At 40.7% G+C, this 14,742-nt stretch overlaps 1 protein-coding gene and 1 long non-coding RNA gene across 2 annotated transcripts in view; one reads left to right on the top strand and one right to left on the bottom strand.

Annotated features, from left to right (window-relative positions):
- LOC148348711 (uncharacterized) overlaps positions 1-14,742 on the bottom strand; it is an 86,821-nt gene that overhangs the window by 37,808 nt on the left and 34,271 nt on the right. Inside the window, exons 17-19 of the mRNA XM_088322326.1 lie at positions 8,900-8,935; positions 4,627-4,671; positions 4,507-4,551 (exon numbers count right to left, since the gene is read on the bottom strand). Coding sequence (XP_088178452.1) covers positions 4,507-4,551; positions 4,627-4,671; positions 8,900-8,935 — 126 coding nt within the window. The remainder of the gene's footprint in view (positions 1-4,506; positions 4,552-4,626; positions 4,672-8,899; positions 8,936-14,742) is intronic.
- Positions 1-14,742, top strand: part of LOC148348712 (uncharacterized) — a 231,247-nt gene that overhangs the window by 184,737 nt on the left and 31,768 nt on the right. The gene's annotated exons all lie outside the window — the stretch shown is intronic.

Raw genomic sequence — 14,742 nt, 5'->3', positions numbered from 1 at the left:
GGCTTCCTTTCGGAAGACGGGAGTTTAAAAAGAGACCGACAGCCAATCGGCTGCCCCGAATCAGTAATCATGACAAGGTCTACATCTACGACGGTCGCAGCCGATAAACTTCCAGAAAGCTCCTCTGACGACTGCGCGAATGAGAGTTTAAAGGACTTTTGATGGCTATGATGAGGACATTTAAGCGGCAACAACAAGATAATGGGAGCTAAACTCCGATTGTTTATCGGCGATAAATGCTCAAATAGCTTTTTGGGAGGCTTCCGAAAGATGCAACGATGACATCGATTGATAATAATGAGGAAATCGTTTGCAAACCCGCTAGAATTCGTCTGCCCTGTTCATGAAATTCCTATAAAGCATCCTCAGTGACTGAATCCTTCTACAGTAATCCCTCGCTGTATCGCTGATATTTAGCAGGTTTTCATCACGGATCGTCTTCTTCATTCTGATTGGCTAAAAAGACGCCCCGTTTCTTTTCTACCTGCGTCTGCTTGTGGTCTCAGTCGTATGCCAAACAGAAACTTTGTCGTGATTGCTGATTCGGGGCAACTGCGACTGCCCCCGTTGGCGCCAACAGCCCTGTTCGCTGATTGGCCCCTGACTCTTTCTAAACCCCCGTCTTCCGAAACGAAGCCGTCAGACCGTCTGCGAACCCATGCTCTCAGCTAGTCAATGATGCACGCGCAGCTTCAATATGTCAAAACTGTTTACAAACTAGGGAAGCGCGACGATGCAGTGGTTAGCGTGTGTGCGGCACGGTTCAAAGGTCATGAGATCGAACCTTCCTGTGTGGAGTTTGCATAATCTCTCCCTCAAATCACTCACTACTAAATAATATAGTGCATAACGTTTTTTTATCATTGATCATATATCGTTAAGAAAAAAATCTCACTAGCCATTTGAGAGATGAGCAAAAAAAGGTAGTTTTTTTAAATAGAGCTGTCCTCTTGGGGGCAACCAGCAGGGGGTGGTGAAGCGTACCACCAGAGCAAGTGAACAAATAAATATAAAAACAAAACCAAACTGAAGGTCTTTGATTTCCAATCTTATCCGGATACACTTGATGTGCTTTTGTCTCTCATTGATGACAAACAAAACCGACTCTTTGAAAGGAAAACATATTAATTAAAACGACAGTGAGTTTATTTGATTTCTTTGTACTTGTTTTAGAGTGGCTGCCTTTGAAGACTTCCAACGAATTTGCGTTTTATTATCGTGGAAAGTAGAGGCATTTTGGAGGGTACGTGACTGACAGGAATTTGGCTGGGTCAGGACGTCCCCAACTGTTTGCTTAACTGACAAGAATTTGGACTCTATGTGCTTAACTGGAAAGAATTTGGCTGGGTCAGGGCAACTCAAATCAAGCGCCCGGCTAGAGAAAAACAACGCGTCAGCGCTGACCGAACACAGTAAAAATGCCACTGTCTTCCCGGACAATTTCGGAACAGGACCGAATGTTTGAGTGAAATAAACAACGTATTCCCCTCTCATTTCAACTCTCTCTGCTCTCTTGTGTATGTTTTGGGGCGGGGCCGATAGACGTCCTGGAATGGAAAAACAAATCTCCAATAAATTCAACATGACTTTATTTCGACTCATCATAACGAATAAAAGATATGAAATCGTACTACTTCGGAAAGCTAGCATCAATAAGCGTCCCGGTCTTCTGATTTAGGTCTCCCACCACTCATAAAATGCAAATGAGCTCCATGAAAACCAAATTTCCGCTTCTTATTTTCATAGGAATCTCGAATTCATTCATTTATTCCCTTTAATGGCGCATTATAAGTTTTCCGTGACTATTTGTTTCCTTAACGAGTCAGTCATAATCATTTTTTCAAAACGATGACGTCATCAAATACTGCAGTTTTTGTGTAAAACCAAGTCCGAGTTCTGGCCTGGAATGCACTCTCCGCCCACGCTGCAACCTATTAACGACTCGGAGAACAAATTGGCGTCTGGAGATAAATAAATAATAACTGTTTGTGTGTGATGACTGCTGATTAACTCTCATGGGTGGGGGGAGCAGGGGGAGCGGGGGTCGAGGACCGCATCATCACTGAATTTTGATTCCAGACGAGAAAAAACGGGAATGCTGGTCGAGCGGTTCGATATCGACTCGGGTTTTGACTGTCATCGATCGGCACCGTGTCAGAGATGTTAAGGTGTTACGGTTCTATAATGTAGAGCAGGGGTGTCGAACTCATTTGAACTCGGGGGCCACACGATAGAACAAACATTCTCTCGGGGGCCGGACTAGTAGAATAAAGAGAAAGAAAAAGAGAGAAAGAAATAAGAAAGAAATAAGAAAAAGAGCAAGTGAGAGAGAGAGAGAACGTGATAAACAAAAAAAGAGAAACAGAGAAAAGAGGAGAGAAAGAGAGAAGGGGAGTGCCAGAGAGAAAGAGGAGGAACAGAGAGGAACAAAGGAAGAGAAAAAGGGAGAGAGAGAGGGATGCAAATTGAGAAAAAGGGAGAGAGAGAGAGAGAGAGGGGAAAAGAGAGATACAAATGGAGAAAGAGAGAGAGATAGAGATATACAAATTGAGAAAAAGAGAGAGAGAGAGAGACAAATTTAGAAAGAGAAAGAGAGAGAAAAAGAGAGCGAGAGCGAGCGAGAGAGCGAAAGAAATACAAGTGCTCTACAGCGTCTTTGCAATGCGAGAGGCACCTGGCTTGGCAAAATCAAGTGGACATATTTCAACCTGCAGCTCGTTTTTCTCCTGTGCTTCCCTCGGTCTCGGTTTTCAATCCCTTAGCGAGCCTGATTTGGCCCGCGGGCCGCCTGTTTGACACCCCTGATGTAGAGGCATTTTATTTTTCAGGAAAGTCTTTGTGTGTCTACGATTAAATGAATGTTACATTATTACCTTTTTACGATATTAAGAGAATTCTCAGCGAGGTAGGAACCCTGATAATATAACTTCTTTCTTCCTCATGCCATGAGGCTCTTTAACTCCACCCGGGGGAGTAAAAGCCCACGTTAAACCCCACCCCCACATTTGCATATCACCTTATTTTTAGTACAGTAAATTTTCCGTAGCACTATTTAAATACTCCATATCAACACCTTATATTGGGTATTTCTGTATTCTATTTATTTTATTTTATTATTATTTTATTTTTCAACACAAGGATACTGCTGGAAGTGCGAATTTCCCTACGGGGATGAATAATCCATCCATCTATCTCTCTATCCCTCTATCTCTCTATCTCTCTATCTCTCCATCTCCATCTATATCTATATCTATCTATCTATCCATCTCTATCTATCTCTATCTATATCTATCTATTTTGATTTTTTTCTCTTATTTTCTGCTTTTTGTTTGTTTTCTTATTCTTTTTTTTCAGTTTTATCCCCCCCCCCTTTTTTTCTTTCTATTATTTATTTCAATCTTTTTTCTATTTTTTATTTTATTTTTATTTTATTTTTATTTTTTTATTTTATTTTTTTCAGGTTTATTCCCCCATCCTTTTCCTAATTCTCTTTACTTTCCTTTTTCTTTTCGTTTTTTTCCTATTTCTCTTTTTACCTTTTTTTCTTTCTATTATTTTTTTCAATCTTTTTTCTATTTTTTTTTTTTAATTATTATTTTTATATTTTATTTATTTTTATTTTTGTCAGGTTATTTCCCCCCCTGCTTTTCCTAGGTTTTTCCTATTTCCTTTCCTTTTTCTTTTCGTTTTTTTTTCCTGTTTCTCTTTTTACCTTTTATTTCTTTCAATTATTTTTTCCACTCTTTTTTCTATTTTTTTAATTTTTTTTTTTTTTTTAATATTTTTTTTTATTTTATTTTTTTTCAGGTTATAACCCCCCCTCCCCCCATTCTTTTCCTATTTTTCCCTCTTTCCTTTCCTTTTTATTTTCGTTTTTTTCCTGTTTCTCTTTTTACCTTTTCTTTCTTTCTATTATTTTTTCTGATCTTTTTTCTATTTTTTTTTCAGGTTATCCCCCTCCCCCATCCTTTTCCTATTTTTTTTCTCTTTACTTTCCTTTTTCTTTTCTTTTTTTTCCTGTTCCTCTTAATACCTTTCTCTCACTTTTCCTCCCCTTTCCTTTTTTCTCCGACTTTTCTTTCTCCTTTATTTTGGTCAATCTTAGTCTCCTTCGTTTGTATGCTCCCTTGTGCCTTTTAGCACTCTTTTACGGTCGCAAAGCATACAGAGATACGCATTACACACTGTACCTTTAAGTAAAAAAGCCCATTCCCGTCCCGACTGCTCTTCCTCCTGAACTTTCCCCGAAAATGTCACAAGAGGGCAGCAAAACTAAGGACGTCCTGCAAAATGCCTGCAAATCACCCTAAACTCTTGGCGGCTCCTCCTGTGTCATATAAACAAATATTGGCCGCAAATTACCGTTTTTATACCAGTTCTTTTCTCGCTGAATGCCACATCCCCCCTCTAAACATGTCTAGGGTCCCACTATAAAACCCTCATCCCTTTTTTCTCTTTTTTCTTTATAGCGAAATCATAAAATGTCAAGTCATAAAAGCAACCAACCGGTGGTCCTTGCAGGCCAGGTGACCCTTGGAAGCCTCTGTCTCCCTGCAAAGAATAGAAAGGTTTTTTTGTGAGTCCCAAGCGTCCTCCGTGCTATAATGCACTCAGGTGTGACGTTACCTGGGGTCCCTGGGGGCCCACTTCTCCTGGAGGTCCCCTGGCACCCTAGAAATGTCATACCAAAGAAATGAGATTATTTTCAAGTGATTATTCGTTGCACGACCATGCAGTTTTTCTTAAGAGAGAAGCGCCGATTTTCAGCTTTAAAGGTGCACTGTCATATTTGACCACTAGATGTCGCTGCGTTGCGTAGTGTCACGGGAACTGAGTGTTACAAAGTCGGACTTGTTTATTTGTGACGCCCTATATCACAAGGAGTCTCCGATTATTGTAAACTACTTCTGTGTTTTTTATCTTTCTCTCTTTTCTCCCTTTCTTTGCCTCCTTCTGTCTCTTTTCCATTCCCTTTCTCCCTTTCTCTATCCGTCTTTCTTTCTCTATTTGCTTCTTTGTCTTCTCTATATTCGCTTTTCTCTTCTCTCTCTTTACTACTCTTTGTCTCTCTTTTGCTCTCTTTCTCTCTCATTCCATTTTCCCCTCTTTTTCGTTTTTTTCTTCTCTTTTTCTCAATATCTCTTGTTTTTTCTTCCTCTTTCTTTCTCTTTTTCTATTTTGTGGTTTACTCTTTCTCTGTCTCTCTCCCTTTTCCCCTCTTTCTCGTTTTTTTCTTTCTCTTTTTCTATTTCGTGGTTTACTCTTTCTCTGTCTCTCTCCCTTTTCCCCTCTTTCTCGTTTTTCTTTCTCTTTTTCTATTTTGTGGTTTACTCTTTCTCTGTCCCTCTCCCTTTTCCCCTCTTTCTCATTTTTTCTTCTCTTTTTCTCAATATCTCTTTTTTTCTTCCTCTTTCTTTCTTTTTTTTCTCTTTCGTGGTTTACTCTTTTCTGTCTCTCTCCCTTTTCCCCTCTTTCTCGTTTTTTTCTTCTCTTTTTCTCTTTCGTGGTTTACTCTTTCTCTGTCTCTCTCCCTTTTCCCCTCTTTCTCGTTTTTTCTTCACTTTTTCTCTATCTCTGCTTTCTTTTTCTCCTCTTTCTTTCTCTTTTTCTCTCTTTCTTGGTTTACTCTTTCTTTGTTATTGCAACATCTTTTTTCGCCTGGACATCCTGGAAGGGGGATGACCTCATGTGCACTACCTTCTCAATGTTTCTTCATTTTCCTCATGTTGAGGTTTTTGAGTTTTCCTTGCCCTCATGTAGGTTTTAGATCAGGGGATGGGGTCATAATAGTCTGTAGTTTGCAATAATCTGTGGTCTGTGCAGCCTTTTGAGACTCTTTGTGATTAAGGGCCAAACAAATAAACAGGACTTGACTTATCCTGAGGTTTTTGAGTTTTTCCTTGCCCTCATGTAGGTTCTAGATCAGGGGATGGTGTTTTACGCAAAACCTAAAACGTCTCCAAGAAAAACCTTCAGAAGTGATCAAACGGCATCTTCTTCCCCCCATTTCTTTGCCAGGGGTATTTGTTTTTTTGGGGGTACTCTTAGCAGCAAGATGCCAGACAATCATCTTGGGTTCCTCCAGGTGAGGCTCATTTGATGTGAAACAAATGCAACTTTCTAGAACTCCAATATCTAAAAAAAAAAAAAATACACGTTTATGTAATACAGTGGGACCTCGCTACTTCGCGGTTCCGCGTTTGCGGGTTCAAAGCTTCGCAGGTCTGAAAAATAATAATAATAAAAGAAAAGAATTTTTAAAAATAAATAAATAATGTTTTGGGGTTTTTTTGCATTTTTAAAGGGGCGTCGCTACTTTGCAGATTTTCACTTCTCGCGGGTGGTTTTGGTCCCCATTCACCGGGCCTAAAATATAATAATAATAAAATAAAATATTTTTTTTTAAAATGTATACATATACATATGTTTTTTTTTGAAGCATTTTTGAAGGGGGGTCACTATTTCGCGGATTTTCACTTTTCGCGGGTGGTTTTGGTCCCCATTCACCGCGATAACTGAGGGATTACTGTAATCAATTCAAAATAAATAAATCAAAAAACACTGTTACCAAAACTGAATTTGATAGTGGCTTAATCAAGTATCACAAAGTAAAACAACAGAATTAGTAAAAAAAAAAATAAATAAAAAATAAGATAAACAGATTGGTCTTGACATTTTTTTAAAACAAAGCCCTCAAACTCAGATACCAAGACAACCATTTTAGATGTCCTCACCTCATTTTTCCAAAAGACACAAAATAAAATAACTTATTTATTTATATATATATATTTCCGCAAACTGTCACACCAGGCCAGTCGGAAAACCTCCAGCTTAGTAGTGCGCCATTTTTGTTCAATTTTTCTGCCACTTTGTTTGAGTAGCCTAGTTTCTTCAGTAAACCAAGGTGTATTCTTCTTGGGTCGGAATTTATGCCTTAGGGGCGCCACAGAATCAAGAACATTAACCAAAGCGGTATTGAAGTTGTTTGTAAGTGAGTCAACAGACCCAGTGTGCGAAGGGAAGGCTGCAGTTACCGTAGGTAATAATTCTTTTAAGGCTAATACCGTTTTAGGGCGGATATTGCGACTGCTAAAGCCTAAATTTTCCTTATCACAGTAAACATTAAACAGCACCTCACATGCTGGTTTGAGATCTGGTAATTGTGTCATTTTGTAATTGTAATCCTCTGCAGTCCTTGGAGACATTTTTTGTGATTAAGGGCTATATCAATAAATGTGACTTGACTTGATTTAATTCTTATTGGTTGACAGTGTTATGTAAATAAACAAAAGGTGGTGGTGGTGGTGGGAAGGTGCTCACCATAAAGCATTTGTGCTTAGGGCACCCAAACGGCTAGCTACGGCCCTGCCTGTCAGTGCTTCAAATGCATCCCCCTCTGCAAACCCAACCGCATCCATCCATGTAGAATCTAAATGCGACCACCGGGTGGAACGGAGATGACCAAAGAGTTAGCTCTGCTACCAATAGAGGCTAGCTCACCGGGACTGAAACCGGTTCAACACAAAAGACGAAAAACTGTATGACGGACGAGGGTTGAAGGTTGTCCTTCGAAGCTACAGAACCACATTTTCTGCGGGGCTTCACAAATGAATCTAAACCAGAACCCCAAAACCTGGCTCCTGTGTCGAGTTGACGGTTCATTTGGAGTTCATCCTGAAACGCCAAAGCCGACTCTCCGTCGGTTGACGGCCTCCTACCTGAGCTTGTAAGACTCCTTAACCTTCCCTCTTTAATGGAGACCGGCATCGGACGGCTTTCGAGTGATTTATTCCAGGGAGAAGTTGGAAAAACTACTCTGTTTGTTTCGTTTTAAAGAAGTAAAAATGGCCTTTTTTTAAACTCAAACATCAAAGCAGACTTTTTTTTTTATCAAAGAGCAGAAAATCGGAGCATAGAGGGATTTGGCTTTGAGATTTGTGATATTCCACTTAAGTGAGATACAAACTTTTTAAAAGCAATTTTCTTGAAATCACTGCTTTATTTTATTGGGGTGCGGATCTAGCAGGAAGTTGGGCAGATGGATAGAATTATCATCAAAAGCAGGCATGCTTTTGATTATTCCAATACCAAATATGCTAATAAAAGATAAAAGATCTAAATAGGAATAAAATTACTAAATTTTGTGCAGGCTTTGGGAGTAACGGAATACATGGAACAGCAAAAATGATGTTGGCAAGCTGTTTGGATTGATTTTCATTTTGTTCCTGTGGCATTTGATGTTCGTTTTGCCGGAGATCCAAGAGATCAAAGCCAGGAGAGAAAGCTTACCACGTGTTGTGAGTCATCATTTTATTTATATTCAGTTTCTTTTGTCTTTTATGAGCATATTTGGAATTGGAGTCATCCAAAAGTCATTGAAAGTAATCAAGTTAAAGTAAACCTACCCAACCCTGCGGAGATCAAAGCCAGGAGAGAAATCTTACCACGTGTTGTGAGTCATCATTTTATTCCTATTTAGTTTCTTTTGTCTTTTATTAGCATAGTTGGTATTGGAGTCATCCAAAAGTCATTGAAAGTAATCCAGTTCAAGTAACCCTACCCAACCCTGTTTTTAAATATACCAATATACTGCTGAAAAAAGCAACCCCAGAGCATGATGCTGCCACCACCATGTTGGACAGTGGGGATTGTGTTTTCAAGGTGGTGTGCAGTGTTATTCTTATGCCAAACATAACGCTTTACATTCGGCCCAGTTTTGGTCTCATCTGACCAGAGCACTGTGTTCCACATGTTGTATGTATCTCCAATGTGGCTTCTAGCAAAACGGGCTCCTCATAAGTTTTCAAGAACCTGCTGACAAAATCCCATCCATATTTTATCCGGCGCCGAACAGATAAACCTTTCATGGTAACGCAATAAGAAATAGGTGTGGACTCACCGGGACTCCTGCGGCTCCGACGGCGCCGGGATCCCCCTGAGGACATGACACACACTTGTCAGCGCTTTTACAAGATCCGGCGCGCTCGCTGAATAATAGCGTGCCACCGTTATCTCCATTTTGTCACCTAATCCTGTCAACGCGGCCGGGAAGGGATGAGATTAGAAGGACTCGATGGAGGGGAGTTTGCGGGGGAAATCCCGGCAACAGAGCGAGCGATTTTGAGGTCCGGACAACAAAATACGGGGTTTGTACGGGCGCTTGAAATCCTTGGAAAGGCTTGAGTGTTAATGTTGTGTTTCCAAGGAACAGAAGGGGCTCTAATTTTAGTTGAATGGTAAATGGTCTGCATTTCCATAGCGCTTTTCAAGTCAATGAAGAGCTCCCAAAGCGTTTTACAATGTGCTTCACACTTACTCATTCACACACACACACACACACACCAATAGGGAGTCAGCCTCCAAACGTTTTGAGGATAATCAAGATGTTAAATGGTAAATGGTAGATGGTCTGCATTTCTGTAGCGCTTTTCAAGTCAAAGAAGACTTCCCTAAGCGTTTTACAATGTGCTTCACACTTACCCATTCACACACACACTCATACACCAATAGGGAGTCAGCCTCCAAACGTTTTGAGGATAATCAAGATGCTAAATGGTAGATGGTCTGCATTTCTATAGAGCTTTTCAAGTCAGTGAAGAGCTCCCACTCCCAAAGCGCTTTACAATGTGCTTCACACTTACCCATTCAGACACACACACACACACACACACACACTCACTCACACACTAATAGGCAGTAAGTCTCCAAACGTTTTGAGGATAATCAAGATGCTAAATAGTAAATGGTCTGCATTTCTATAGCGCTTTTCAAGTCAATGAAGAGCTCCCAAAGTGCTTTACAATGTGCTTCACACTTACCCGTTCACACACCCACTCACACACCAATAGGGAGTAAGCCTCTAAAAGTTTTGAGGATAATCAAGATGGTAAATGGTAAATGGTCTACATTTCTATAGCGTTTTTCAAGTCAATAGAGACCTCCCAAAGTGCTTTACAATGTGCTTCACACTTACCCGTTCACACACACACTCACGCACTAATAGGGAGTCAGCCTCCAAACGTTTTGAGGATAATCAAGATGGTAAATGGTCAATGGTCTGCATTTGTATAGCGCTTTTCAAATCAAGGAAGACCTCCCAAAGTGCTTTACAATGTGCTTCACACTTACCCATTCACACACACACTCACACACCAAAAGGGAGTCAGCCATGCAAGGTGCCAACCTGCTTATTAGGGGCATTAGGGATTCATTGTCTTGCCCAAGGACACCTCCACATATAACACGGAGGAGCCGGGAATCGAACCTGCGATCTCCTGATACCTCCTGAGCTAATGCCGCCCTTAAGCGCTTGTAAATGCTTGAAATTGTTGCCGCGTTTTGAAACAAGTCTGCTAAAAAAGGCCGGCGGGTGCAATTTACAGTAATAGATTCTTGTCGCGCAAAGATAGTTGAATTAAAACTACAATTGTTTTTATTGTCATTGATTAGAACATAGTGTTATTGGGGCACACCAGGATATATTCATGATAAAAGACCAAAAAAGATTGGCCTATTTTTTCATAGTTTTTGTTTAGGGAAAAAAACTTTGGCGTTCTGTTAGTCTCTATTTTAATGGATCTTGACCGTCTGCCAGAGGGCAGTGGGTCAAAGAGGTGGTGGCCGGTGTGAAAGAGTCTAATTATAACGTGGCAAAATCCTTCTGCTCGTTTTTGCTCTGTGACCTTTTTGGGACGCCCATGTTGTTTGGAAAACAAAGTTAGTATGTAATTTACATACTGAGCAAGTTGCTAGGGAAATGTCTGCTGGCGATGAATGTTTGGTGGTTGGCTGAATCAGAGCGTCGCTTAAAAATGTTCCCGTCTGTGGCGCCATCGGGCATGTTTCATCAAAAAATGCAAGCTGGTTTGACAATGAAATGAACTGGTGCAGCCCCGATCCATTATCACGATCCTGTATTGCTGGGACAGTCAGTTGTGCCGTTCAGGCCTACATAAAATGCAAGACTGGCTGTGATCCAATATCCCTAGTCAGCTATTTCTGAGCAAGGAAGCAAATTTGTGTCATGTGTGATAAGATGAACAGCACCTTTGCGGCTGCGATCCATTATCCCTAGTTGCCTAATGCTGAGCATGAGGGGCAAGGGAGCAGATGTGTGTCGTTCCCGGCGGCTACTTTATTCAGTGCTCCCATTTATATTGAACAGCACCTTTGCGGCTGCGATCCATTATCCCCAGTTGCCTAATACTGAGCATGAGGGGCAAGGGAGCAGATGTGTGTTGTTCCTGGCGGCTACTTTATTTAATTCTCCCATCTATATTGAACAGCACCTTTGCGGCTGCGATCCATTATCCCCAGTTGCCTAATACTGAGCATGAGGGGCAAGGGAGCAGTTGTGTGTCGTTCCCGACGGCTACTTTATTTAGTTCTCCCATCTATATTGAACAGCACCTTTGTGGCTGCGATTCATTATCCCCAGTTGCCTAATGCTGAGCATGAGGGGCAAGGGAGCAGATGTGTGTTGTTCCTGGCGGCTACTTTATTTAATTCTCCCATCTATATTGAACAGTACTTTTGCAACTGCGATCCATTATCCCCGGTTGCCTAATGCTGAGCACGAGGAGCAAGGGAGCAGATGTGTGTCGTTCCCAGCAGCTACTGTAGTTAGTTCTCCCATCTATATTGAACATTACTTTTGCGGCTGCGATCCATTATTCCCAGTTGCCTAATGCTAAGCATGAGGGGCAAGGGAGCAGATGTGTGTCGTTCCCGGCGTCTACTTTATTTAGTTCTCCCATCTTTATTGAACAGCACCTTTGCGGCTGTGATCCATTATCCCCAGTCGAATATTGCTGCGAGCGTGGTCCAGCAAAGTACATGTTAAAAGGGGGGTTTGGGGGGAACTACTTAAAGGATTTTCACGTATTGTGTGTGTTCTAGTAATCTTTATTTTTAGTATGTAAAAAAAAAAAAAAAACTATCAGCCCCCCAATAAATTAATTTTGTAACTGTATTTTTTTTTACTTAATATTATCAGAATCAGAAAATGATTACTCTTTAAATAAGATTTAAAAATCAGCAAAGCAATTTAGGTCATGAACAAACAAAAACACATTTTACAGGTGATGTTAGTCAGCGCATGTCCAAAGTCTGGCTCGGGGGCCAGTTATGGCCCAGGATGAAATTTTAACTGGCCCCCTGCCTCAGTCATAAAATTGATAATATGTTGCCTGCCAGTAATGTACAGTATCAAATAAATTTGTACCAAAACACTTTACCATTTTACCAGATGATGGCAGTAGCTCCTTGGCCACCTTTGCTTTTTTTATGAGAATTTTAGCCCACCCTATTTCCAACTGTAAAGAAAAAAGAAAAGTTGACTGTGAGGGCCGTCGCTTCCAGGACAAGTAGAAATCTGAAACAACTGCATTTTTCTATGAGACTGTGACTGTTTTTAAATAATTTTATCTCAAGAGGCACTACCATACCAAACATGCCGACTACAACATCCAATCGGAAACAAACGCTGTGAAAAGGTGAAGCAACTGGAAGCTGTTATAACGGCATTAGCTCAGGAAGTAGACCGCTCGTCTTGGGATCAAGAGGTTACATATTGAATTGTCCTTGGGCAAGACACTGAATCCCTAATGCCCCCAATGGCTGACTCCCTATTGATGTGTGAGTGTGTGTGTGAATGAGTAAGTGTGAAGCACATTGTAAAGCGCTTTGGGAGGTCTTCATTGACTTGAAAAGCGCTATAGAAATGAAGACTATTTTCCATTCACAGCAGTGCTTTTTCACGAGACCCCGCGAGTCAAATGAATATGCTACAAAGGCGAGCTACGAGGTCACGGCAAATACTATGCTGTAATGCTGTAAATTGTAACAAAACAAGTGTCAGCCGGTGGCAAAACACAAATAAATGTATGGAGAAAATGTCACGGAGCAGGAACAGAGACGGGACCCAATTGTGTTCGTTTTACTCCGTTTTTTTTTAGAAGGAGAACAGGACTTGCATCCACGATCCGATGATCCTCGGTCACGGGTAGCAGTAAGAACGCGTAAGTGTCACATCCGTGTCGAGCGAGAAAAACGGGTCGATGTCCGGGACGGAGTAGCAAGGGCAGTAACGGGTCCAGAAAAGAGGTCGGCAATTGGAATCAGACAGAAAACAGGGCAGGATAGAGTCGGAAAGTCACAAAAAGCTTGCCTAGCTGGGAGCATAGGTTCGCAGACGGTACGACGGGTTCTTTCAGAAAGCTAAGAGTTTAAAAAAGAGTCTAACAGCCAATCAGAGTCCGTGACTGTTGGCACCAAAGAGGCAGCCACCGGTGCCCCGCATCAGGAATCATGACAGAAAATCACGTTTCTGGAATATGATCAAAGAATGGATTCCCTGGGATAGAAAAAAACACCGGGAATGTACAAAAACAAAAATATATCCTGTATTCTTGTATGTGCTTTTTAACTGAACTAAGCAAACAACTTGTCTTTCAGATATGCCAACTCACTTACGTAAACGAAGAAAATAGACACATAGTCATGATGTCTTTAAGTAAAAAACCCATATACTACGGGTAAATTATAAGAAGAAAACGTCTTCCAAGTTTCCATTCACTGTGACTAAGAGCAGCACACGAGCAACACGACATCGGTATACAGTAAATCCCTTTCTGTTTGTTTTTCCCTACGCGCTGCGGCGTTCCCCAAACATGTATTTGAAGTTCTCTGGCATGAAACAAGTACATTTGCTTCCTCCCCCCCCCCGAAAGCAGGTTTTAACAGCCGACTTCATAATTATAAAGTCAAAAGGATCCTCCCCACCCAATGAACGACATGTTTTGGGTGTGTGGTGTCAAAAGAAATATACAAGTAGTGTATTGTACTGTAATGCTCACTGACTGTGTAATTCACTCCCTGTATTTAATGTATAGATTTTTGGGGGTGGGGACTATTGCTACAGCTGCAGCGGCTGGATAAATGGCACCTGAAAACTATATACAGTGCCTTGCAAAAGTATTGCCCGCCCCAAAAAATTTTAGACATACTGCTATGTTTCAGGCTTCAAACTCATAGATAGCTTCAGCGACAGACTGCTATCACAGTCTTGTTCCAGGGACAGAATGAAGAGATCATTTCTTCCTCATGCCATGAGGCTCTTGAACTCCACCCAGGGGAGTAAAAGCCCACATGAAACCCCACCCTCACATTTGCATATTACCCAATTTTTATTACAGCGTGCATTTTCCGTAGCACTATTTAAATACACTATATCAACACGTTACATTGGGTATTTATGTATTATATTCCTTTTACTTTATTATTGTTTTATTTTCAACACAAGGATAATGCTGGAAATGTGAATTTCCCTACAGGGATGAATAAAGTATCTATCTATCTATCTATCTATCTAGACATCTATCCATCTAGACATCTATCTTGACATCTATCTATCTAGACATTGATCTATCTAGACATCTAGACATCTATCCATCTAGACATCTATCTAGACATCTTTCTATCTATCTAGACATCTATCTATCTAGACATCTATCTATCTATCTAGACATATATCTCTCTATCTAGACATCTACCTATCTAGACATATATCTATCTAGACATCTATCTAGACATCTAGATATCTATCTAGACATCTATCTATCTATATCTATCAAAAACTTGTTTTCTATAAATCAGCAACATGTGAGACACGACACTGAAAAGAAACCAGAGATATTCGACATTTTATATTAGGCTAAATGGTTAACAAATATAACTTGCAGA

Source organism: Urocampus carinirostris, chromosome 18, assembly GCF_059441175.1.
Source record: "Urocampus carinirostris isolate Australia breed hairy pipefish chromosome 18, RoL_Ucar_1.0, whole genome shotgun sequence".
NCBI lineage: Eukaryota > Metazoa > Chordata > Actinopteri > Syngnathiformes > Syngnathidae > Urocampus > Urocampus carinirostris.
The sequence above is the reverse complement of the archived record's forward strand: the minus strand, read 5'-3'. Positions and strand labels throughout refer to the sequence as shown.